The sequence below is a fragment of the Maniola hyperantus genome, chromosome Z (assembly GCF_902806685.2).
Source record: "Maniola hyperantus chromosome Z, iAphHyp1.2, whole genome shotgun sequence".
NCBI lineage: Eukaryota > Metazoa > Arthropoda > Insecta > Lepidoptera > Nymphalidae > Maniola > Maniola hyperantus.
The window spans coordinates 6,900,498-6,927,404 of NC_048564.1; the positions used below are offsets into that span (position 1 = coordinate 6,900,498).

The 26,907-nt window shown below is 37.3% G+C and overlaps 1 protein-coding gene across 1 annotated transcript; it reads left to right on the top strand.

The window, feature by feature from the left end:
• The first annotated feature begins 492 nt into the window (after positions 1-492).
• On the top strand, positions 493-25,946 carry AcCoAS (acetyl coenzyme A synthase). Its single transcript, XM_034983813.2, has 9 exons — positions 493-886; positions 11,747-11,942; positions 12,029-12,265; positions 12,954-13,069; positions 14,617-14,809; positions 19,441-19,574; positions 21,561-21,750; positions 22,112-22,301; positions 22,897-25,946. Exons 1-9 carry the CDS (start codon positions 585-587, stop codon positions 23,331-23,333), a joined length of 1,995 nt encoding a protein of 664 aa, XP_034839704.1. The 5' UTR covers positions 493-584; the 3' UTR covers positions 23,334-25,946.
• Positions 25,947-26,907: the final 961 nt, after the last annotated feature.

Consider the following 26,907-nt stretch of genomic DNA (forward strand, 5'->3'; position numbering starts at 1 on the left):
GGTAGATTGCTTAGTCAGATAATCTATGAAAAAAAATTTGGGACCTAAACGGTGTGGGCGTGGTTCAACTTTCAAGTACTTTTTTGGAAAAATACGTGATGAGATTGAACATTTTTCTAAAATTTTAATTATTCACCCCTTTTTCGGATCTATCATACCATCTATTTCTACCATAATATAAACAATATGACGTATATTATGATATATGTCATATTGTTTAGGTATATGGTAGAAATAGATGAATCGAAATATCTACTGAAATAAAAAAACGTGAAACGTGAACGTAAATGTGAATTCACTAAAAACTAGCTGGAAGTTCTGGTTTGCTATGACCAGGTAACGCAGAGGCTCGTAAATAGCTCTATGAGATCTGTAGTCGCGGCAATTTCAAATTTCAGTAGAGTCCAACGGCGCACGCGCGGTTATCCGTGCGTCATACATAGGTAGGCATAATACGTAACCGCGGTTGTTGCAGATTACCAAACGTCAAGTTTATTTAACGTTTCCATTCAGTAACCGTGCAGACATCGTCACGGCAAGACAAGTATTTTAAATTGCGCGAGATTTTAGCGCAAACTGCTATTATGTCGCGCGTTTACAGACCATCCGACTATGTGGTCAAAAAATCTCGGGTGCCGTCCTTCGAAAAATATAAAGAGATGTACAAAAATTCTATAGATGATCCAGAAGCTTTTTGGTCAAAAATAGCCAATGAATTCCACTGGGAGATTCCTTACCAGCCCGGCAATTTCGTTTCGTACAACTTCGATCTCGACAAGGGGGATATTTTTATTAAGTGGATGGAAGGAGCTGTGACCAACGTTTGTTTTAATGTTTTGGACCGCAACGTGAGAAATGGCCATGGGGACAAGATCGCATACTATTGGTAAGTTACTTTTTTAAATGCCATTCAAGAATCGATAGACAGCTGAGCACATACCTACACTGCACTGAGACGGCGCGCGAACGTATTGATTTTTTGTATTTTACGGAACTCTTCGTTTATTACGTAATTTTTTGATTGTCTTACGTTTTCTTTATTTATTTTAATTTAATTCTTCGTTGTTAATATTTTATGCGAATTTATTTTACTTTAATTACACCAGATTTATCTATTTTGTATAAACTTTCAATTTCAGTGATACTTATTATTATTTTTATAATTTTTATTTCTGTTTCGGAGCCATCAATTTTATTTCAATAATTATTCTTCTAAATACTTTAACGCTGATACAATATAACCGTACCGACCACAACCTTGATTTTTTTTCGACTTTTTTCTTTATCCGGCGCATACCTAATTCCATATCCATACTAATCCAAACTAACATTATAAATGCGAATGTGTGTCTATCTGTCTGCCTCATATTCTCTCTGCTAGCTCTTCACGGCCCAACAGTTTAACCGATTTTGATGAAATTTGAGTTAGCTTACATCCCGGAGAAGGACAATTTTAATTTTTCTCTCCGTAAGAACCATCCTCGTACTTCAAGGAATTTTATAAAAAAAGAATTAGCGAAATCGGTTCAGCTGCTCTTGAGATTTGCGATCAGCAACACATTCAGCGATTCATTTTTATATATAGAGATGTAGTATGTACTATTACAGTTTGTCACAAAGTTCACTTCTAGTAGCCACAATATCTATTCACAAAAATTATTGTCAGATCCATTAGATCTTAAAGTTTAGAAGCAGCATGCCATAACCTGATGTTAAGGAGTTGGAACCCTGAGTATATTGACCACGTTTATATACCTGGTAGCCACAATATCGACTTATTCACAGCTTTCCCACTTGTAATTTTTGTAGGAAAATATATTTTCCTAGCGACTAAATAAAAATATTGAATAGAGTTCTAAATATATATGCTCTACTAATAAAAATCTAAGTTAACTCTATCATTATTAAAAATCTTAAAATTTCCACGTACCTACAACTAAGTACTACGTATCTACCTACTAATAATTACTATTTGTCTTATTTTTATAAACTCCATCATCATGATCAACCCATCACCGGCTATTAGAGCACAGGTCTCCTCTCAAAGTGAGAAGGGTTTTGGCCATAGTCTACCACGCTGGTCAAGTGCAGATTGGTCTAGATTTTACACACCTTTGAGAACATTATGGAGAACTCTCAGGCATGCAGGTTTCCCCACGATGTTTTCCTTCACCGTTAAAGCAAGTGATATTTTAATTACTTAAAAACGCACATAACTCCGAAAAGTTAGAGGTGCGTGCCCGGGATCGAACCCCCGACCTCCGATTGGAAGGCGGACGTCCTAACTATTAGGCTACCACAGCTTTTATAAACTTACTTTTACTTAAAAGAAAAGTGTTTGAGCTAACAAACTAGGTACGTGATTAATTTAACAACTTGTTTGTACAAACAAGCAGGCGGAAGCAGAAATTGTCTGCCGAGCTTTTCAAGTACAATTCAAATCTTGAGTTGTACCTCCGCATTGCAGCTAGGTACATAGTTAAATAAACCTTGTATCTACCTATAGGTTCCTATTTATTTTGTTTATATTGTTAGTCAATCGAATGTTTGAAGAAAAGCGGGTTTTGTGCATGTTATGTAGTTCACTATAATAGTATTTTCAATTTTCAAAGTAAGATAACTATACCAAGTGGCATATCATATGAAAGGGCTTTGCCTGTACATTCTAAAACAGATTTTTATTTATTTTTATGCATAATAGTTTTTGATTTATCGTACAAAATGGCGGAAAAAATACCCGAGTATGGAACCCTCGTCGGTGCGCGAGTCTGGCTCGCACTTGGCCGATCAATTTTCGGTTGGTAGTCCGGATAATCGCGAATCCGTATAACTGAGGGCCGGATAATCGAGCTTCTACTGTAATTCTTTGGTTATGAATAGTGGTCAATAATAAAGGCAGATGATGGATGTCTGTGATGTGATGAAAATGAGTTTGAAAATATTATACACAAAGTTATCCTGAATTCTGGCGTTATTACCTATTAGATCCAGGAGTTCCACACAAATTAGGCATTTTCTGAAATAGCAGGCTGAGATGGACGGCCGATTAATATAGTTATATTAATCTTATAACGATCCGATCCGAAGCGGCCTTTAGAAAGATCTGAAGGAAGCCTTTGTATTCCCAGGATAAAAAGGACCACCTAGACTACTATCTAGTGTATGAAATGAAAAACTGAGATTTAGCATTTGGGACGCTCAGATTATGTAACTACTTAATTACGTGTAGTATATGTGTCTGCAAGTATGTGTTAGGTAGCCTAGCTGTTAGGACGTCCGCCTTCTAATCGGAGGTCGGGGGTTCGATACCCGGGCACCGGGCACCTCTATCTTTTCGGAGTTATGTGCGTTTTAAGTACATAATTAAATATCATACCATAAAATGGATCTGCGACGTGTAAATAGTCACTGATCCTGGGTGCGTGTGCGAAATTAATTATAATAATTATACTGCAATAGTATGGAATTAGCGGCAATGGTATGTGCAACAAAAAACCTAGAAAAAACAACAAAATAATGCCTAAAACAGATATATACAAGGAAGAAATCACTGACCTGTTCTTATGAAATTCTCCAGGACTCCTTGAATCAGCCGTAGGGATGCGCGAGAGCGTTTCTAAATTTTCGTGCTGGTACCAATGCAAGGCCATAGGTGGCCTGCGCGCGAGCGGATGTTAGCGTGTCGTTTTTCAGACTCATAAACAGAGCCCTAAACCTATGTGACCCACCCTACGTGAAGGATGAACTAAACCAAGTCAGACAAGCCCTGGAATATAACGGTTACAATTGGCGTCAAAGTTATCGATTGGCACAAAACACTTCAAGGCGAAAACCGGTGAGCGCAGAACGATCACCAGCCTACTTAACCTATGTCAAGGGTATAACGGACAAGATAGGCCATCACCTGCGTCGTAAGTTTGACATAAAGACCAGATTCCGGCCCCCTGGACAAATACGGAGTATGTTGCGCTCACCGAAAGACAGGGATCCTCTTAACGTACCCGGTGTGTATATGATTCCCTGTGAATGTGGCCATAACTATATAGGCGAGACCAGTCGGAACATCCAGACGAGAGTGATGGAACACATACGCAGCGTCAAAAATGTAGACACCAATGGGTCAGCAATAGCAGAACATATCCAGAATTCGGGTACGACGCACTACATACGATTCGACAAGGTTTCCGTGTTGTCCCGGGAAAAGTTTCTAGTACCGCGGAAGATACGGGAAGCGATCGAAATTAGTCGCCACCCGAATTTCAATCGTGACAATGGATGGATGCTACCCTCAGCGTGGAAACCGCTTTTTGACGCTAAGACAAGGGCATCAGTCGTGGGACGGGACACCATTAGCTCCGCGTGCCTGGATTTCAGTGACGGTTCCAGTGATGAAGAACAGCAGGAACTGTCGGGAGACGATCGGCAGCTGTCTCCCCCCCCCCACCCCAGCCACCCTCACAACGGGCTCTACGGGCAGCGGCACGTGCGTCCCGCAGTCAAAACCGCGGCGCGGGCGCGGACGGACTCCCTTGAAAAAGGACCCCGTATGGGTTCGAAACTAGTCGGGCTAACGTCGACTACACACGTGAGTAAGCCGGGACAGATAGTATTTATAATTAAATATCACTTGCTTTAACGGTGAAGGAAAACATCGCGAGGAAACCTGCATGCCTCATGCCTGAGAGTTCTCCATGATGTTCTCAAAGGTGTGTGAAGTCTACCAATCCGCACATGGCCAGCGTGGTAGACTATGGCCAAAACCCTTCTCTCTCTGAGAACAGACCCGATTTCTGTAGTGAGCCGACGACGGGTTGATCATGATGATGACGATTGGACTACTTTTGTTGTAAATTCAGAGACAACTTCCTTCCCTTCTAATTTTGTCTTATTAGCAGAATCGAAAATCATAACCATAATAATGACGTGACATATTCAAGGCCAAGGTGGACTGTTATTTCCTTGTTAGATAAACTTATATAATTTTATTTATTTTTTATTCTAAAGGCCCTTAACCTCGTCCTCACCTGGTGGTAAGTTGCGATGCAGTCTAAGATGGAAGCGAGCTAACTTGGAACAGATATTGCAGTTTAATTAAATACATAGCCTAATCGGTACCGGAACGCTAAATCAAACCGCTTTGTAGTAGGATGATAAATACCTATGGTCGAAGCCTGTTACCAGAATAAAACGGAAATAATTTGAAAATAATAAATTTCCGAATTAACCCTGCTTGAAATCGAACCAGGGATCTCCCACTTTTGCACACACAGCGCTCACTACTACGCCAGGAAGGTCGTTATAATATTATATCAAAACTGCTGAAATATGTATTACTAGGTGATGCTCGCGACATTGTCCGCATGAGTTTCGATTTTTAAAATTCCCGTGGGAGCTCTTTGATTTTCCGCGATAAAAAGTAGCCTATGTCCTTTTCCAAGATGCAAGCTAACTTTGTACCAAATTTCGTCAAAATTGGTTAAAGGGATGGGCCGTGAAAAGCTAGCAGACAGACAGACAGACAGACAGACGGATAGACAGACAGACACACTTTCGCATTTATAATATTAAGTATACCTATGGATAAAGAGGTACACTACACACTATTTTGGTTTGCAAATAGCCATTATATTCCGTCACAAGATGATTGGTGCGGAGTACATTACAAAGAGCGCATTCTTGCCGGTTCCACTGAAAAGCATTCATGTGCAATCAACGCGCAAGTAACCAGTGGTCCTGTGAGAAAGCCTCATGTGGGCATTATGTTTGCGAATGATATTAGCACAACTTACGATACGGCTTAACAGAGCAATTCTGAGTGGTAAGTATTAAGATATTAGGTTAGTATACCGACTGGCAGAACAATGGATCAGTCCTTCGGGTTAGTGTAAGTGATACATATACTTAGTCATACATTCTGCCGTAAATCCGACTCATGCGCAAATATCAAGGGCATCGTCTCTCAGTATGTATTTACACTGTGGTAATACCAGCTTGTACGTCCATCCATTGACTAGGTCGGGTATAATATGTTCGGAAGTACTTACATAATAAAGCTAGTGAGCGGCAATAACTTGTTGCCTGTTGTTTATTGAAGACAAGTAGCCACGCATATCTTTCTCCCTATGGAGGTGCTATTTACAACCCATTCATAACTTTATGTACATATTTTTTCTTGATTAAAGAGGAAATCCCGTGAAGTCTAACAGTACCTTCTCTGACGATCCTTCACAGATCTGCCATGTGCATAACCTTATGAAGGGTGATATCTGGTCAGATTTGGCTATATTTGTCTGGACCATTCCCTCTTTGTATACAACTACATTAAACCATTATGTTCATATTATATGGCATGTACAATGCGTGCCCGCTGCTGAGTGAGGCAGAAGATTATGTATCTCCTGCCTTACGCACGAGAGAAGATAAGATAGCGCTCTACTTACAAAAGTAACTGAAATGCAGTAGTTTTTAGTCTTCAATTTAGACGCGTGGTATACCTACATCTTATTAATAATATAATAATATCATTTGCATCCGTGTATGTTCCCTCAAGAGCCGTGATAGCCTAGTGGTTTTGATGGCCGCCGCCTATTCGGAAGGCCGGGGATCGATCCTAGCCTCTCCTGAATACACTTTAACGGTTAAGGAAGGCATTGTAAGGAAACCTACATACCTGAGAGTTCTCCATAATGTTACCAAAGGTGTGTGAAGTTTGCCAATCCACACTTGACCAGCGTGGTGGACTGTGGCTTAACCCGTCTCTCTCATTCTGAGAGGAAACCCGTCCCTCCGGAGAGCCGGTGATGGGTTGGGCATGATGATGATTTGCCATTTTATGTGAGAGGAGAAAAATAATACTCTACATGGCTGATATATCAGCCATACTATGACAAACTTCGGTTCGCTAGCGTGAGCAAAAGAGGAGCTTTGATCTCTGACACCAGAAGCCGTCAGTTACACCTGCCTTGCAATACTTCGCGCAAATCTTCTAAGCGCTTGAAGGTTTTACAAGTTTCAGCGATTCAGCGATGTTGAGGACATCCAACAGAGTGGTTACCTTTTGGCCGCCCCAACTGAACTTGTTACACATGACACAACACAATCCTTTTCTCTCCTCTCTAGGTGCAAACGAATTTGGATTAATTGATTTTTTTAAAGAATTATAAAAGTCTCATCGCTCCAACACAACAACAACAAGTTCCCAACCATTACGCATTGGTTGAATTTGGTTAGTAATTAGATGATTCCTGCGACTTCATCGACGTGACCAAGGTTTTTAAAAATCCCGTGGGAAAAAAAATATCATATTAAGTATGTCCGCTTCCAGGATGCAAGCTATCGCTGTACCAAAAACATTTCGTCAAAATCGTGAAAAGGTACAAGACTGAAGACCCTTTCGCATTAATATGGATTATATAGGTAAGTATCAGAGATCTAGTCACATGATTAATATCGTTTCGTGATGTCCTTATCCGTTATTAGAGGTCAAATCAGCACTACTTACTATAACATAAATACATTATTTATCTAGATAGATATAATAATAACTCAATGTAGGTTTCCACATGCAGTTCGAAAGCATAGATGACTTTTCCGATAAACCTATTGAGTAGGTTACGTCATACCAGTGTAACCGACTATACATACGAATAATTGAAACTATGAAGACGACGCGTGACGCCTAATGATATATTAAGTAGAATTAACTACTTATTTGATGATTAGAACACATTTTCAGGATAAGGTTAAGGTATCGCGTTTCTGATCTTTTCTAATAAGTAGTATTTTTTAATAGAAAGAAAAGAAGCAGATACACCATCTATAGACCATAGTTCGTGACCTTCGAATTTTAAGTAAAAGTTTTTTCCACGTTAGCTGTAAAAATTACCACTTTCCATGCAGATATCGAAGGACAAAGGAATCATTTTCGAGCGTGTGAGATGATTTTTTTAAAACATTTTTTACCTTCCATACATGAGTCGAGTTTTTTCAGCCATCTATCTCATGGGTGTCGTGTCGTTGGACAGATCGTTCATAAATATTGCTGGTATTTGTAAACCATTTTTCGATTTAGCTAATTTTTGTTAATTACGATTTTTTAAATAATATTAACAATCAAAAAAGTCCGTCCCTGATTATTCCTGGACCAAAGGTGGCAGCATTGCCACGCTGCGAAGGATAACCGTAGACCCAGACCGCAGATCGCAGCCTACCCAGTTCATTTTAGGTTTAGGTGTACATATGGTGTACATAGCATTTTAGTCATTTTTGCTGGAGGCCTCAGGATTCTTACCTCTACACTAGCTTATGCTCGCGACTTCGTCCGCGCGGATTACACTTTCAAACCTCTATTTCACCCCCTTAGGCGTTGACATTTCAAAAATCCTTAGCGGATGTCTACGTCATTATAGCAATCTGCATGCCAAATTTCAGCCCGATCCGTCCAGTAGTTTTAGTTGTGCGTTGATAGATCAGTCAGTCAGTCAGTCCTTTCCCTTTTCCTTTTATATATTTAGATTTGCGTTGATTCCTTACTCCTAAACGAATTAAAGTACTTAAATTGGATATAATTTAAGCACTTAGGTATGCGTATATCGCTACACTGAAAAAATATTTTACACACGAATCTGTTAGTCCTGAATAGTTTACCTTCCTCCTATGAGTCAGCAAGCGCCTGATGAATGTTTATTTCATGTACATTAGTTAAATAGCTGTACTTATAGGCCGGCAAACTATAATATGGCAAATAACAACGTTAATATACGTTAATTATATTAATATTTTATCTATTAAGCACTACTGCGTATTTTAGTCTGAAAATATATTATATTTAACTAGATAGGTACTTTTACGTGAAGGGGACTGTGGTATAAGTGGTTATCTATATATATATGCATATATATATATATATATATATATATAAAAGGAAAAGGTGACTGACTGACTGACTGACTGACTGATCTATCAACGCACAGCTCAAACTACTGAACGGATCGGTCTGAAATTTGTCATGTAGATAGCTATTATGACGTAGGCATCCGCTAAGATAGGATTTTTGAAAATGCAATTTGAATTCAGCGCACATAGTTCGTAAAACCGATAGACGTTGGGGTCCCAACTCCCAAGGTGCTGGAATGGCGAAAATGAAAAAACCTCACACCGGAAGACGCAGTGTTGGAAGACTCCCCACTAGGACTAGGTGGACGGACGAGATCAGACGAGTCGCAGGGAACCGCTGGATTTGTGCGGTGCAAGACCGTGACGTGTGGAAGTCCCTACAAGACAGCTATGTCCAGCAGTGGACGTCTATCGGTTGATGATGATCATGATGATGATGACCACAAGCTTCGAATAAATTACTGACCAAATTTTATTACTTAACGTATTTTTGTTAATCATAATAACCTTTGTGAATTCATCCTGAAGTCTATGACTATGACTTTTACAAAGACCTTTAAATAAGAATTACCTACTTATTACTTCCTACATCCATGGACTTTCATAACTCATTGCACGCAGAACGTCAAACGAAGCCAATAACTCTAAATCCAATGAGAAGTTTAGCAATTATAAGGATACTGATGAACCGACAAACACACATACATTTATTAATAAAATAAATACATAACCTTCCCGTAATCGGGTAAGTAGGTAGGTACTTAATTATAACTCATAGTACCTACTGACTGAAAACGTTACAAGGTTTATGAAGATTAAGGTGTTCTTGAATGCTTAGTAATTAATTGCATTACACCTTCTTTTTTAAATTAATACCAAACTAATTAAAATGTGGTATGATAATTATTATTAATTTTATTACAAGAAACGGCTAAACTATAATAATTTTTATTAAGTATAATATTTAATTAGCAATGGAGAGAGACCCCTAAAAGAGTGAGGCCCGACTCGCACTTGGCCGGTTTTTTAAGAGTTAGTTACTCAAAATCGGCGACACGAGTCTCTGTAATAAAAATAAAAACAACAGCATCGGAGCGAGACCAATAATTAATCTATGAACAACAGATTAAAAAAACCATTTCTTGAGTTCTGTGACAGGTACTATAGGTAGGTACCTACCCACTCGTAGTATGAATTAGTATCGGTTCAACTTTCAGCGTAGCGTCAATAAAACGAGTTTAAGTATTTCGTGGACCTTGGGGTCAAGCTAATTATTTTAATTAGTTATATTTTTAGGGTTCCGTATCTCTAATGGAAAAAGAAACGCTTATAGGATCACTTTGTTGTCTGTCTATCTTCTGTCCGTCTGTCCGTCGTGTCTGTCAAGAAAACCTATAGGATACTTCCCGTTGACCTAGAGTCATAGGTAGGTCTTATAGCACAAGTAAAGGGAAAAATTCGAAAACCGTGAATTTGTGGATACATCAAAAAAAAATTAAAATGTGTTCATGAGAAAATAATTAGTATTTACTACTTCCTAAGTAAGATAACTATACCAATACCAAGTCTGGTATCACATGAAAGAACTTTACCTGTAGATTCTAAAACAGATTTTTATTTATTTTTATGCATAGTTTTTTATCGTGCAAAATGGTCTGCAAAATGGTGCAAAAAATCTCGACGGTAGTACGGAACCCTCGGAGCGCGAGTCTGACTTGCACTTGGCTGGTTTTTTCACATTGTACATGCTGATATTCACTTCCTGACCTCAATTACAGTGCCACTGTAACATGCGGTATCACACGTCTCTTGTACGTGTGCGCCCGGTTTACCCTAAGGTTATTTACCTAATCAAATTATAAGTGATATGCTATAATTTTGGTAAATTGAGTGCTTATATATAAATTTGACCCCTTTGTCGTACTTTCTGTGTCATCGTACCTAGATCTTAAACGGATAGACCAATTTCAATGCGGTAAAAATATGTAACCTACAGCTTCTACATTTATGGTCTAAGATCCCGCATTAGAAATATCTACCCTCATCTGTTATCTAAGTAATCGTAATTAAGAATATACGCTAGATATATGCGCATTGTATAGATTCATACAATGCGCATGCCTTGCGAAATCACGTGCCCAATGGTGTTAAACAGTTTAAAACAAATGTATTCGATCACCTTCCCTGATTTGGTTATTTATGAAAATCGAGTAGGTATCAGCTGAGAGAAGGAGTTGAAACAAAGATTGCCTATGATGCCAAAAATACAGTGTAGAAATTTCAGTTAACAATACATACCTACATATTATTTATTTTACCTACTTCCACTTATCCGATTATCTTGAAAGGTAGGTAAACTTATGATGTTGCAATTTAACATCAGGGGTAGGTGTACACCTTGACCTGATACTGTAACCAGAACAGTCCGCAGACCACCCAACGCTGCGATTACATGTGCAGTAAATTGTTGTTTGGGCGTTGAAGTGCCACGATTTAGGTATATTAGCTAGTATCTAGCTATCTAATGGTATCATAAATGTATACAGCCAAGGCAAGGGAAAGGGGGTTTGATCCACCAAAATCATATAACATCAATATGACTGTTAGTCAGTGTTCCTTTTATATTTTAAGTACTTATGTATTTTTTTTAAATAGAGATAGCGAGCAAACGTGCAGGCGGGTCACCTGATGTTAAGTGATTACCGCCGCCCATGAACATTTGCAGCACCAGAGGAACCGCCGATGCGTTGCCGGACTTTAATAGGAATATATACAACTGAAAGTTTATTCTATTTATCCGTTTGTAATAATTTATACTTAGTAAATAAAAATAAATAATAATAATTTATAGGGCAGGAAATCACCCAGACGACTACAGCCGCATTTCATACCGGACTTTAATGGACCTTGTGTGCCAATTCGCCAATGCTTTACGTAAAAATGGAATTAAGAAGGGCGACAGAGTCTCTATTTACATGCCCATGATCTTGGAGACCGTCGTGTGCATGTTAGCCTGCGCAAGGATCGGCGCTGTTCATTCTGTAGTGGTAAGATTTTACACTTGATTCTTGTCTTAAGATTGATGAGACTAGTCTTAGAATTAATATTTCATTTCATTTGGTCCCTTTTGCAGTTTGCGGGATTCTCTCCTGATTCTTTGGCGGAGCGCATGTCCGACTGTAAAGCTAAAGTCCTAATTACATCAGACGGTGCTTGGCGAGGGGAGAAGCTCCTGACGTTGAAGAAAACATGCGACGAGGCGTTAAGAATTGCAAAGACCAAACACAATCACAAAGTCGACATGTGTATAGTTGTGGCCCACCTTAAAAGGGTCACGCCGTGCGGTCCAATGCCAGACATCAAAACGTTGGTAAGTTTAGTAAATTTAAACACTAAAGTCTTTAACTAAAAATAAATCATAGGTAATATCATGTCAATATCATCAAAAAAACATGAGTGCAGCTGTAAAACGTTTCACACGCGGTAAAAGTGAAAGCTTCAGTAAACTAAACTTCGAGAAAATGAGACGAATGCAGAGTAGGTATAATGAGTAAAATGATAATTATTATAGGGTCTATTTATTATAATACCAATTTACAAATTATTTTACATATTATTCTACATAATATATTACATTAAATATTATATAGACACCAAGTTTTCAATTTGAACAAATCACACGAGAGGCTTATGGTAACCAAAGTATGAAAGACTTAATACGAAACACTTTACAATGTACCTACCTACCCACCTCATTCCATCTCATCCATCTCATTCTCTCGCAAGCTAAATGATATAGATGTATATGTATGTGTTCTTCTTAGTGTAAATTTTTCGTTTCAAATCAAAACAATGAGTTTTAAATCAAGTAGAAGTTTTCACTTCAAAAATGCACTTTTGTACCTAAATAAGAGTCCACACAGTTGCTGGAAAACAAATCTAGAAATCTGCTGAATGAAACAGTCATCTAACCCTTAGCAAAAGATGTTTTTATTATGCAGGATAGAACAAAGTGTCAGACAATGGATTTATTAAGCAGACTTTTTTTACTGTTACAGTACGATTGGAATGACGATATTGATGTGTGGTGGCATGATATTATTGAAGATCAATCGAATATCTGTCAGCCTGAGTGGATGGAAGCCGAGGATCCTCTCTTTATGTTGTACACAAGGTAATTACTTATGGTATGTTTTACACAAATGTTTTATGGTCTCTTTGTGAACAATATACCTACGCAAGGTATCTACATAATAATATTTTCCTGCTTCATCATCAGCCCATGAAAATGGCTGAACAGTTTTTCACCAAATGTAGCTAAAAACCATTTTGACCAAAACCCGCCTTCAAATGTAAGAACCCACATTCGAATCGGTCAAGCCTGAAGCAAAAAAATCGTGGACATAAAGGACATAAAGACATCTTGCTAAAAAACTCTCTCATTATCTATCACCATAACCTAGATCGGAGGTAACGGATCTGTGGAGAAAAGTCGGTGTTTACATTATAATGTAAACACCGACTTACGGACTATAGTCCGTACTTAGTCTTTTATTATGCAAGTAATTAATTTTACAGTCTCTTTAAATAATGAATAGGAATTGTCAGTTATTAATTTTTATGGTGATGCGGTAAATGGTAATTTTTGATTATAAAAACATTATGCACAAGTACACAAAATGGTAAGTAGGTGCCGAGTTAAAATGTAAAGGGATTTAGTTCATTATTACCTAAATATGGAAATAAGTATATGGAGTTCATTGCAATTCAAATAAAGTTGATGTTGAAATAGGCAGCATTTAAAATTGAATGAATTTTGTTCCAAGTACAAAGATATACCTACCTAGATACTTAGTTTAAATAGGTCAAGCATTAAGTCAAGCGGGGTCAAGGGTTAGTAATGCCAGAGCGAACTGTAGTGGGTAATGGCTTGTAAGGTATAGTTTTAGAAAATCCTTGCCTAACATTATTGCAAAAAAAAATAGTTTTGTAAAAGGGGCCGAAATAAGTGGATCGGAATTTCAAAGTGGAGTTACTAGAACAAGTGTGGTATCATGAAAGGGCTTAGGTAATAGGACTAGTGATCCGTCCCAGTTTTTTTTAAGTTATCGTGACGTATATTATAGCATTGGGATATTTAAGAGGAACATTTCCACAGTGCATTGTTGACCTATTCAATAATTCGTCACGAAGAAAAAGAATTTACACTAAACCTTTATAACTTGCACTTGTTCAGTGATATTTTCCTATTTCTATTACCTCGTTCTACTAGTACCTTCTACCCAACACACCTAGTCTCTCCTTTCTCCAAAGGTTGCCTGGTGGAGATCGCTCTGAGCAATAAGGCCGCCTTTGCATACAATTGTTTTTTCAGTTCCTTTGTTTTGTCTTGGTTATTTCATGTTGTGTGCATAATTGTTCGGTTTTAATATGAGCCACTACTAAATACATCCGTTTATTACGTCTCCGCTTACAACGACCGACCGCTTTTAACGACGGAATTTCACACAAAATTGTCCGGTTACAACGATAACGGCGTCACGTAAATACATATTCAAAATACATTATGTACCTATATATTATATTTTAATAAAAAACAAAAATTTAAATTGTCAGTTCGTTTAGTACGACTTCCGATTAGTAGGACGTAATATCAACGGTCGCTTGGCCGTCGTTATAACCGGATTCTACTTTAGTACCCTATTGTATTGTGTATTGTAGTGGGTCTACGGGCAAGCCTAAAGGCGTCCTGCACACCACTGCGGGCTACATGGTATACGCTACGGCAACCTTCCGTTACGTGTTTGATTATCGCAACGAAGACATCTACTGGTGCACTGCAGATGTCGGCTGGATCACCGGTCACACATACGTAGTTTACGCACCTTTAGCCAATGGTGCTACATCTGTGATGGTAAGATTCATACTATCCATACTAAAATTATAAATGCGGAAGTGTTTCTGTCTGTCTGTCTATACTAGCTTTTCACGGCCCATTCGTTTAACCGACTGAACCTGACTACTTACTTGAAATAAGTAGGCTACTTTTCATCCTCATATTATATTTTCCATCATATTTTCATCATCATAGCCTAGCCTAGAATGCCTTCATTTAGATCTTGCATATTAACTTTAGCAAAAATAAGTAGTACCTAGTACCAGTAGTTGAGACGTCAGCGTCTTATTTGGGGGCCCGGGTCATATTCGGGCATGCAACTCTAACTTTCCGGAGTTATGCAAGTTTCAAACAATTATATATCACTTGAAAAACTTGAAAAAAATCATTGTGAGAACTCCTGCTTGCCCGAGAGCTCTCCATAATCCATATGGGTAAGTACCATTTTTTCTTCCACAGAACTTGACGTCACTGTACAAAATGAGACAATTTCATGCTGATTTGTTTTGTTCCACACACTAGCATTTCACCTTTTTTTTTTTTTTTTTTCCGCTGGTAAAAATGCTATTAGGCATGCCGCACAAGGGCGGGTATGTGGGACTCACTCGCGGTTTGTTTAACCGCCATCAGCATACCCACTAAAAAACCCAGCGGTGCCGTCCGCGTCAAGTATAAGACGTCTCAGGATCCCGGATATCGGATGCGACTGAGACACTAGCATTTCACCTGGAACTTGCTTTTCTTTGACATCATAACAAACTTTTCTTTTTTCGTGGCGGAATGTCATCAGGAGCATTTTTAGGATCCTGTTGGCACCCTTCGAGTACAGGACCCTACAATGATCCCTCCGCCACGAATAAATAAAAGTTTGTTTACTTTGTTCTATAGAAAGAAAAACTCTATATGGAACAAATCAGTATAAAATTGTCTCATTGTGTCAGATGATGTCAAATTCTATAGAACAAATGGAACTTACCCCTCCATATTAGGTATGTTTTCAAAGGTGAGTGAAGTCTACAAATTCGTACTAGGCCAGCGTGGTAGACAATGGCTTCAACCTTCTCATTCTGATAGGACATCCGTGCTCAGAAGTGAGCCAGTGATGGGTTAGACTGTAATCAACTTTACTACTTTATTATCAACGGTCCCGTGGCGCGCAGTTTGTTTCAGGTTTAACAAACGCCGAGTTTATTACGGAGCAATATACTTAAATACCTTACAAATGATAATATGTTAGAAACAGGTTAGCAGGCAATTCTTATCTCAAGTTCAAATTATTTTATCGCGTTAAACAGCATCCACACGATAACAAGATAGGTAGATATTATGTATGGTACGCGACAGGTTGAAATGGCAATCGGGGAGGGAACGCCCCGCACAACCTCCGCGCTAACACGGTGCGGGCGAGCGCGTGGGATGTAAGTGTGAGTGGGGCGTCCCCCCGTCTCATACCCCGATTGCCCCAATCGCAAACTATAGGTACTATATTTAATGACGGTCTATACTCATTCGTAGTACCTACTATTTAGATAATGATAACTTTTGTTTTTGTTTTTATTTTGCTCATACAAATCTTATGTGGAAGACATAACATAAAAACACTTCTAGACAGCAAATTGAGTTGAATCGAAATAAATGTACCTATCCCAAGTTTGGTAGGTATCCAATAAAAGGTCTATTTTAATTATTATATTCCAAAACTATATCACTAGGTACTAATATTATAAATGCGAAAGTGTGTTTGTTTGTTGGTTTGCCCCTCAATCACGCTACTGCAATTTTTGCAAGGATATAATTAGTTGTTAAAATTCCTGGACAGTAACACAGGCTACTTTTTATCCCAGAAAATCATATTCCACGGTAATTTCAAAAACCTGAATCCACGCGGACGAAGTTACGGACATACCTACTCTAGTAATTTATTTATATTATGTTAAAATATTGTCCGTACGTAATGATGATAGGTAATACCTGCTTATTAAGTTTTGATAGAAAGGGGGTTTTAGTTTTCAAACTTTTATCTTGTTTATTTAGTTATCGTACCTACCATTAATTTTGTATCTATAATATGCAACAGTCAAGATGGCAATCGAGGTATGAGGCGGGGGGAAGCTCCGCACGTCACCCGCGCTATCCTACACCGGGTTGGTGTGCGGGGCGTCCCCACCACGATTGCCATCTCGACTTGTCGGGTACTATAGACCCGTACATTCAATGTATGCCTACATAGTTATTTTTGTACTATATATCTAACTATTTTTTTTTATTTTTTTTATATCTAATTAGAACGGCAGTGCTACACTAACTAGATGATTAATAATAAATTTAAATACAAATAAAGGTACAAGAAAAAAGACATAAAATACAAAACGATAAAAGATCAAAGAATTTTGAAAATGTACGCTGAGAACATTGAATGACATATTCATGCAATGCTCTCAGCGTACTTCAGTAACTCCCGAACCAGTATTATAGACCCATCATTAAATGGGTCCCATTGAGCATTATTGTCCAAAATCGCGTTGAATGATGCTAATGAACGGGGTATAGGTGACATAGATCTAGCAACAGTGCGATGATGTGGGACCACGAAAAGTTTATTTTTTCGTGGACGAAGATTACTGTTGGATTCAGGGACACGTATGCGACACAGTTGGTCATGAAGTTCTGGAGCATTAACATCTCCTCGCAAAATTTGACACATAATTTTCAGTTGGTCGCAAATGCGTCTGACCTCCAAGGAGTTGAAACCTAAGCAAACTAACAGAAATTTGGTTGGGTATAGGAAAGGGTAATATCCATAGCAACGTTTATACAGGTATCTTAGGAAGGCCTTTTGTACTTTTTCTAATATAAGCCCGTACTTTGCCTCGTACGGATGCCAGACACAGGTGCTTGTTTCGAGCTTGCTTCGGACTAAGGCGTAATATAGTAATCGTATTACCAAAGGACTATGGAACTCCCGAGAGTTGCGTAGTACAAATCCTAATCTTCGAAATGAGTCAGCTGCTACGGTGTTAATATGGTCATGGAAGGTCAATTTTTTATCAAAAATTACACCTAGGTCTTTCATGTTCTGTACTCTGGGAATAGGGATTCCATCCATTTTATATTCATGTATCAAAGGATACCGAACTTTACCAAAGGTCATAACTGAACATTTGTCACGATTGAACTCCATTTATAAATTGGTCCGAAAGCCACCGCCATATCAATAGTTGTTAGGCTTAATAATTATGAATGGCTTTCGTGTAGACTTGACGTAAATTGCCAATGGGTATAATTTACTTTCATGGCATTGAATAAAAAAACAGCCTTATTTTTTTCTATTTTATTCATGAGCAAAGAATTTAAACTATTTTTATAACAGATACCTACTTGATCAGTCAGATATTTTATGTATATATATATATATATCCAAAACATTCTACTTTGATTCCACATATTTTTATGAGAATTTTTATCTTTTTTGCAACTGTCGGATCGATGAGTACTTTTCACATTTCATTTATAACGGTGTGGAACATTTATACAAAACTTCAGCTCTATGCGAATTAATGTAACCTTACCGCTATTTTTTGAGCTAAATTGACTATATAGAGTCTAATGGACTATATAGTCTAATGCGTCTGTGAGCTTAAGAAATGTCAAGTCTGGTCTTTACCAGCTAAAAGGCTTATTACACCTACCTGAAATAGGACGTCTTAGGTAGGATTTAGGAAAGTTTAATCGCATTTAGCAATTTAGAATCCTAGAAAGTATGCTAGCTAGGAAGAAAGTAAGCTTGCTAACGTACTTAATCATTCAGCATCCTAGGTAGAAAAGGATTAAGGAAAGTGTGATCAGAAACATAAATTTTGCCTTTATTTCCTACATCCTAACTAGGACGTCCTATTTCAGATAGGTGTAATAAGCCTTTAATACCTACTACTACTAAATATATTTAATCTAGGTATGTGCTGATTAATTATAGTAACTCTACTTTACTAATCATGCACCTGTTTAAAAAGCAGCTACTTATTTCAAAATTATGAAATTATGTTATATTCTATATTTTCTAAATATATATAGGTAGGTAGGTAAAGATGTGTTATTCAAAGTTCTTTTAAGAAACGTACCTACTCGTAGCTGTTGAACTTGAGCCGAAACCACGTCGACCTCGTACTTTTATAAACCTCCTCTAAATTACGTTTTTTATGAAAATTTAATCCATTCGAGATCGGTTTTTATTTGTATGACTCAAGCGTCCTTACGTGTCACTCGTCTTTCCGTGTTAATTTTCCTTTTCGGTTATCATTCCTTCATATATTGTGTTTATTATTTTCGCCATTACTTTCCTCAATTGACGTCACGCAGAGACACAGTTTTGAAACTTACAAATTAAGGGCCGACTTTTTAATCATCAAAAAACTTTTATCTGGGCAACTAATTTGAGGGTTTGACAGTTTTTGTATCAAAAATACTTCAAATTTATTCCTCAGAGAAAAGTTATCTAACGATTGAAAAATCAGCCCAAAGTCTATAAAAAATATAAAACGTTGCAACCTCATACGCATCTACCTACGAATAAGCATCAATACAAATAGGTAGGTACTTATAAATATTTTTAAATGAAAGCACACCTTACCTTTATACTTTATCTATTTCAGTTCGAGGGTACACCCTTCTATCCTGACAACGATCGTTACTGGTCTTTGATTGAGAAGTACAAAATTTCGCAGTTCTACACAGCACCCACTGCAATCAGATCTCTCATGAAATTCGGTGAAGACATCGTCAAACCGTAAGTAATCCTAATATCCTAATAATATAAATGTGAAAGTGTGGATGTTTGGATTTGGATGAAATTTGGAATGGAGATAGATTATACCCTGAATTAACACATAGGCTACTTTCTATCCCGGAAAATTAAAGAGTTCCCACGGGAATTTTAAAAACCTAAATCCACGCGGACGAAGTCGCGGGCATCATCTAGTTCATAATATGTACCTATGTATCAATCAGTATCAATAACTAACTCTGTACCAAATTCTTTATCAAAATCGGTTGAATTGTTGGGCCGTGAAAAGATAGCAGACAGACAGACAGACAGACACACTTTCGCATTTATAATATTAGTATGGATATGGATTTACTAATAATCACTACCCGTATTATAAATGCGAAAGCGTGCTTGTTTGTTGGTTTGTTGATTTGTTAATTCGTCCTTCAATCACATCGCAACGGAGCAACGGATCAGCGTGATTTATTGCATGGGTATAGTTTAAATCAAAGAGTTCCCACTGGATTTTTAAAAACCAAAATCCACGCGTACGAAGTCGCGGGCATCAGGTAGTAAATAATATAATCACGTAGGATTTTTTCAAGGGGCACAAAGTTTGAAACGTCTGAAAAATTAATGGGTTGCATACAAATAAGGTTAATTATTTTAAGTAGATAGGCCCAAACTAGGCTATTTTATAGATTCTTTTAAGAGTTTGTTTGTCTATGTCTGAGACGAAACAGGCAAAAAATATCGATAGAGTCGATTCAAGCAATAACGATCTTGTTACTTGCAAATACGGTTAGCATCAATGCCCTTTCATCTTTATCAAAGATATTACAAAGATAACAAAATGCATATGTAAAGTAAACAAGTCATTTAAATAAACACTTTTCATTCAGAAAGGTCATCATTGGAATAATAACAATGAATTAACATATTTTCACATAGTAATATCTAATACCTATTGCTTTTAATTTAATAAGGCAGCTTAACTATGATGAAAAGAGCGACACCAGTGATGCGTAGAATGCGCGAAGCCTCCAATGGCATTCTGAAAACCCTCTCGGAAAAATTTGATAATCCATTTATGCGGCATTGGGTGAGTGTACACGTGCATTACCGGTGCACCATAAAACGAAGATTTTATATTGAATAATTACTTACGAATCTAAAATTATTGTTTATATGGATGTAATGTCTGATAATAAAGATTATATTTATTATTATTAACCCAATAAAGCGAATTAATCAAAATTCAACTGTCATGCCATATGTTTTGTCTGGTGGGAGGATACGGCCGTGGCTAGTCACCATCCTACCGGAAAAACAGTGCCGCCACGGTTGACGTTTAGCGTTCCGGTACGATGCCGTGTAGAAACCGGTCGGAGGTATGGGTAATGAAACTGTCATTCCCCTTATAAGTTAGCCCGCTTCTATCTTAGACTGCATCATCACTTACCATCAGGTGAGATTGCAGTCATGGGCTAACTTGTACCTATCAGATTAAAAATAAAAATAAAAGTCATCACACACCTCACATGTCCATCATCATTGGAATCATAATCAACTATTGTCATCCAAAAAAATATAAAAAAGTCATCAGAGTTCCAATGTTCCCCTCACTCACATCTCCATCATCATTGGAACCATAATCATCTAATAAGCAAGCTTGAGAATGAGTTGCTTAACGGCTTTGTGATAGTTCTAATAAGTTTCAATAATTTTGTAAAGTGGTATAATTATCACCACTTTATCTTACAAATCTAACACCAGACCATCAAATAGTAATTTATTACCTATTTTGAATAAATCATTTGACTTTGACTTTGATATAGTCAGCTTTCAGCTTCGCAATGTCGGTTATTCTGGTTCTTCGATTTACCTCATTTCTGAATTCTAATTTGATCAAATTAGAATTCAGTAATGATAATGATAGTTTTACTAGAGTTTTTTTAGTTTAACTTTATAATAGTATTAAAATACGCCATTTTTTATTACTTGCAGGCATAAGTTGAGCTCCCTGCGTGTTTTGGGCAGCGTCGGAGAACCTATCAACCCCGAGGCTTGGCTCTGGTATTACAACATTGTGGGCAGCGGCAGATGCTCTATATCAGACACGTTCTGGCAAACTGAAACCGGTGGCCATGTTCTTACCAGTCTGCCTGGGGCTACTTCCATGAAACCTGGTGCTGCTGTAAGATCTTTATATTCAACGAAGTAAAATTATCTCTCTCTTCCAGTCCTCTCGTCATTTTTAAAACGCTTGTTGATTATTGCACAATGAATATATTTATATTTCTACTACGTAATGAAATTACTATCGTTTAGTAGGTATCTCTAACCATATATAGGTGTTATTTTAAATTCTCCGTTACACTTCATTCATTTATTTATTTCTCAATGATCCCGGGCAATAGCATGCCTTGTCAGACTTATAAATACCCGCACAAAATTTTTGTTGTCTGCAGTGTAGAGCAAAAGCAGAATTGTAAAAGATCTAGTAAGTCAAATTTTATTTACCGTTTCTAGTGAATGATCAACAAATTCCAATTTAGGGTTTCCCGTTCTTCGGAGTCGAACCAACTCTGCTGGATGAGAACGGAGCAGTAATAGAGGGTGAAGGAGAAGGCTACTTGGTGTTCTCGCGGCCGTGGCCCGGCATCATGAGGACGCTGTTTGGAGACCACAGCCGATACGAGAGCGTTTACTTCTCGAAATTCAAGGGATACTATTGTACCGGCGATGGTACGTGACATTACCAAGCATTTCATACCATAAGTTTGAATTTGGAATAATCTTCCTTCCTGAATATTATTCATATTATTTTTCTTTAGCTTAAATATTGTAGTTTTAATTTGGAACTCTATCAAATAGCGCTTTGTGCTGTGTGCTGACACAGCACGGTTATCCGTATCGGAACTTTTACAGCGCTGCGAGTGCTGTAAGCGTCATTCAGACAGGCTATCCTGAAATAGGTATCACCTATTCAATCCATAACCCTAGCAAAAAGAATTGAATCAACAAATTACCAAATTTATTGATTCTAGTGAGAGGTTCCAATTTATAGGAGTACGGCGCGCACCACTACGTCAGCGAGATCGTCATAACTTGCAAAGCTCTCCCTGACATACAAAAACCAACAGAATAATACTTCTCTATCAGTGTCAGCGTGATAACACAAATTCTCAAAGTAATTATTTACCAGAATCTAAGCTCGGCTGAATCGGTTTTTCTAGAAATGGGCACACCATTCCTTGCACCAAAAAGCTTCAAAAATTTCTTTATTCCATAACACTCTTGATAGACATAGCGTTGCTAAGCATTTCAATTCATTTTACAGGTGCTAGGCGAGACGAAGACGGTTTCTTGTGGGTTACTGGTCGAATTGACGATATGTTGAACGTCTCTGGCCACTTGATGTCAACCGCCGAAGTGGAAGGCGTCCTCACCGAGGAGCCGAGGGTCTCTGAAGCTGCGGTCGTCTCTAAGCCCCACCCGGTGAAGGGTGAATCTCTCTACTGTTTCGTTATTCTCAATGAAGGCGCCAAATTCGACGCTGATTTGGTTGCTTGTCTAAAGAAACTCGTTAGAAACAAGATCGGCGCCTTCGCCGCGCCCGATGTCATCCAATACGCACCAGGGTTACCAAAAACTAGATCGGGAAAGATCATGAGAAGGATATTGAGAAAAATAGCCATCGGAGACGAGAATATCGGTGACATTTCGACTTTGGCCGATCCGTCCGTTGTAGAGGAACTTTTCAAAAATAGACCCTAGGAATAATATGCATATTTAATACCTGTTGATATCAGACATCATCGTACTTTCTAATTAATATGTTGAGTATAACCCTTGGCCGACTCGTCGTTTTACTGAGATTTTTTTTACTGACTATAATTATTAGTTTAATGTTTTAAATGCACAATTTTTGTAGATATAATATGATGAGAACGGCCTCATTATTAGTTTCACAAAATGTAAGTATCGAGAGGAAATAAACACTCTACGCGACCTTGAGACATTGAATGTCACCTAAGTAATACGAGTTTATTGTTACTGATTACATAATAAGAACTATTTATTTAAATTATTATGGATGGGTACAGATACATATTTTGCTCTGACTACATAACTGAACTAAAATAATAATAATAAATGTATAATGCTCGTTATAGTAACCTAACAATTTAAAAACCTATAGAATAGTTCATTCAAAATCTTACAATTATTGAGAAAATATTCAATCAATAAATGCAAAATGCTACAAAAATATACAATCTAAATGTTGTTAATTAGTAGATCATACTTTCTTACTTGAGTTGGGTATTTTAATTAAGGAAAAAGGCATTCCATTGCGGCTTCATCGGCCGTAGATAGAACTTACTTATATAGAATTAAAAAAAATAACTGCATACCTAATATACACAACTTTAGAACATAACTATATTAAGAAATAGGATGGCCAGAAAATTAATGGCAATTTGTTATTAAATCTTTTCTTTAGAACTAACTGCCTATAATGTAGCTTAAAAGAGTAATGAATATTATTTGTTTTTATACAACGTACCTAAGTGTTTGTAAAACGCTTTTGCGTGTTTTGTTTGGGTATAATACCTATTGATTAAATTATTATAATTTTACAGTTTAAGCTGTGAAACTTGTGATTCTGTAATCTAATGAACCTAATTATTATCTAGGCGATTCACGAAAGGAATTTAGGATGTTCATCAGTATCATCGAATTACTTATTATTTTTGATTAAGTACATTAATTTTTTATATTGTTACTGTTCGATTTGTGTACTTGTATGAACGATATTAATGTTATAGGAGAATAATTGCTAAACTAATTCCTACCAATTCATACTATGCGACATTGAATAGCTTGAATGCCTACGTTTAGTTTTCATTTATATTAATTTATTTATTTTCATCTCTTTGAGATGTTGAAAAGAATATGCATTGAACCTAATCTCAAATGGATGTTTTTCCTTCAGAATTGTAAAGTTTTTTTACTCAGCTCTACCTATTTGAATTGCACAATTTCTATATGATATGTAGAATATTAAGTATTTGTGGCAGTAGAATTTACATAATGTATGTAGGTATTATGATATGGTTAGTTAGAAGTTGTAACTTGGTTTCTATGTCATTATAATATGCGTTACAAAATCTATTAAATGAGTCGGTATGAAAATATGTTTGGGAATATAATTTAAAGTTACTTCACAGTAGACCGATCTCCATTATAAGTTATATAAGTTATATTTGACGACGAAGTTAAATTATAAAAAAATCATGAATAATCCTTTTAAATGAAATAAATTGTATGTCCCAACAGCTTCCAAATCTGCAAAGACAACAATGGTTTGAAAATAAAAGTCAAAAGAGCTTTGTCATGGATTTCTATGATATTACTTTGTTATAATTACATATTAGTAAGTTACAAACATATTTTGTCGATGATACGTTACTCTCAAGAGATTATTTAAAATTGTCTGCAGTTTATTCAGTATAGCAGTTTTTTTGCCAGCGCCGATAGAACTGCCAACGCAGCAAGCGCCAATCTGTAGCCATTCAACCGACCCAATCCAATTCAAGTAGAGTTTTAAATTTTAATAAATATGGAGACTTTGCAGTGGCGGCGTTCTTTTATAACATCAACTGACAGTATATATAATATCTGTCAACGGCTGTACTCACGTATTTAGTCGACGTTAGCCCGACCGACTAGTTTAGACAACGGGCTCTGCGGGCAGCGGCACGCGCAGCGCGCAGTCTCAACCGCAACGCGTGCGCGAACCGACTCCCTTGAAAAAGGACCCTGGATGGGTTCGAAACTAGTCGGGCTAACGTCGACTAAATACGTGAGTACAGCCGTTGACAGATATTATATATGTATAATGGAAATCACTCACGATAGTTTAAACGCTAAAAAAGCAACTGACAGATGTTAATAACTATATTCTAATTGGATAAAAAAGATATTTAAATATTAGCAGAGTGGCGCTTACAGCATACACAGTTCTATTTGCGCAAGCTCTTATACTGTGCTACTAAGATCGCCACTGCTAAACTTGATGGGCGTAGCTAGCAAGCCTCTGCTAAATTAAAGTACCAAGTTTACTTAAAAGCCTGTACTCTATGCGAAATGATTGATATTTAGCTAAAATAGTAATAGGTATAGTTACACCCCAGATAACACCAATATTGCCAACCAAATGAAAATAAAATTCGAATTTGTGGGGTATATACTAAACCTGAATTTAGTAGGTAGTGTCACAGACATTGTTAGCAAATGTATTAGGTGTATCAAATATTAGATTTTAAGAATGGAATTGTGATTGTATGTTGAAACGAACATATCATTAAAAGTGATATATTGATCAGACTTGTTGTCCGTTATTATTATCATTTACCCTTACGGGAAACTGGTGGACCCTGATGAGATGACATACCTATAACTTAACACACTATAGTACCAATTCAAATTACTACATACAATCACACATTACTTTCACTCTCTGACATACAATAAATACCTGTTATCTGCTTGTGTCGTTTAATTTATAATTTCTTTGACACACACGTTCGAGTTTAAATTACATATATAAATGACCGTTTATTTAGATAAACACAGAAGTTATTAATAAGCATACTCAACTCAAACTTGCAAACACACAGACACACACTTGACAGCTCTCCTGAGCATGAATATGACACAAAACCACTAGTGAAATGAAAGTTATATTTAAAAAAAACTAGCTGATGCCCGCGTGGATATAGGTTTTGAAAAATTCGTGGGAACTTTTGATTTTCCACGACAAAAAGTAGCCTATCCGTAGTAGGCCGTCCCTGAGATGCCATCTCAGTACCACATTTCGTAAAAACTGGGATTACCACGATTTAAGAATGCAATTCCTCACAGCATCAGGGCTGAGGAGTTAGGTCCTCGAGTTTAAAAAGTCTTTACTTGGTAGGTACCTAGCCAATAACTGACAGTTTTTAAATCCCATTAATTTTTGTGGTCAAGTCCCGTACAGCATCAGAATTCAGAGTTGGAATCCAAATTCATTATGGGACAAAGTCGTAAAGCTTCTCTATCGATTAAAAAAAATACTCAAATCGGTTCAGAAATCTCGGATATTTCGGTGTATATAGGTAGAAAAACACTACTCCTCCTTTTTTGCAAGTCGGTAAAAAAGTAGCCTATGATACTCCCTGATTAATCCTCTACTTGCCTGTGAAAGTCCCGTCAAAATAGGTTAAGTCGTTCCGAACAATAGCCCGTTCAAACAGACAGACAGACAAACAAAAATTTTAGAACCGCGTGATTCAGTTATGGTACAGTT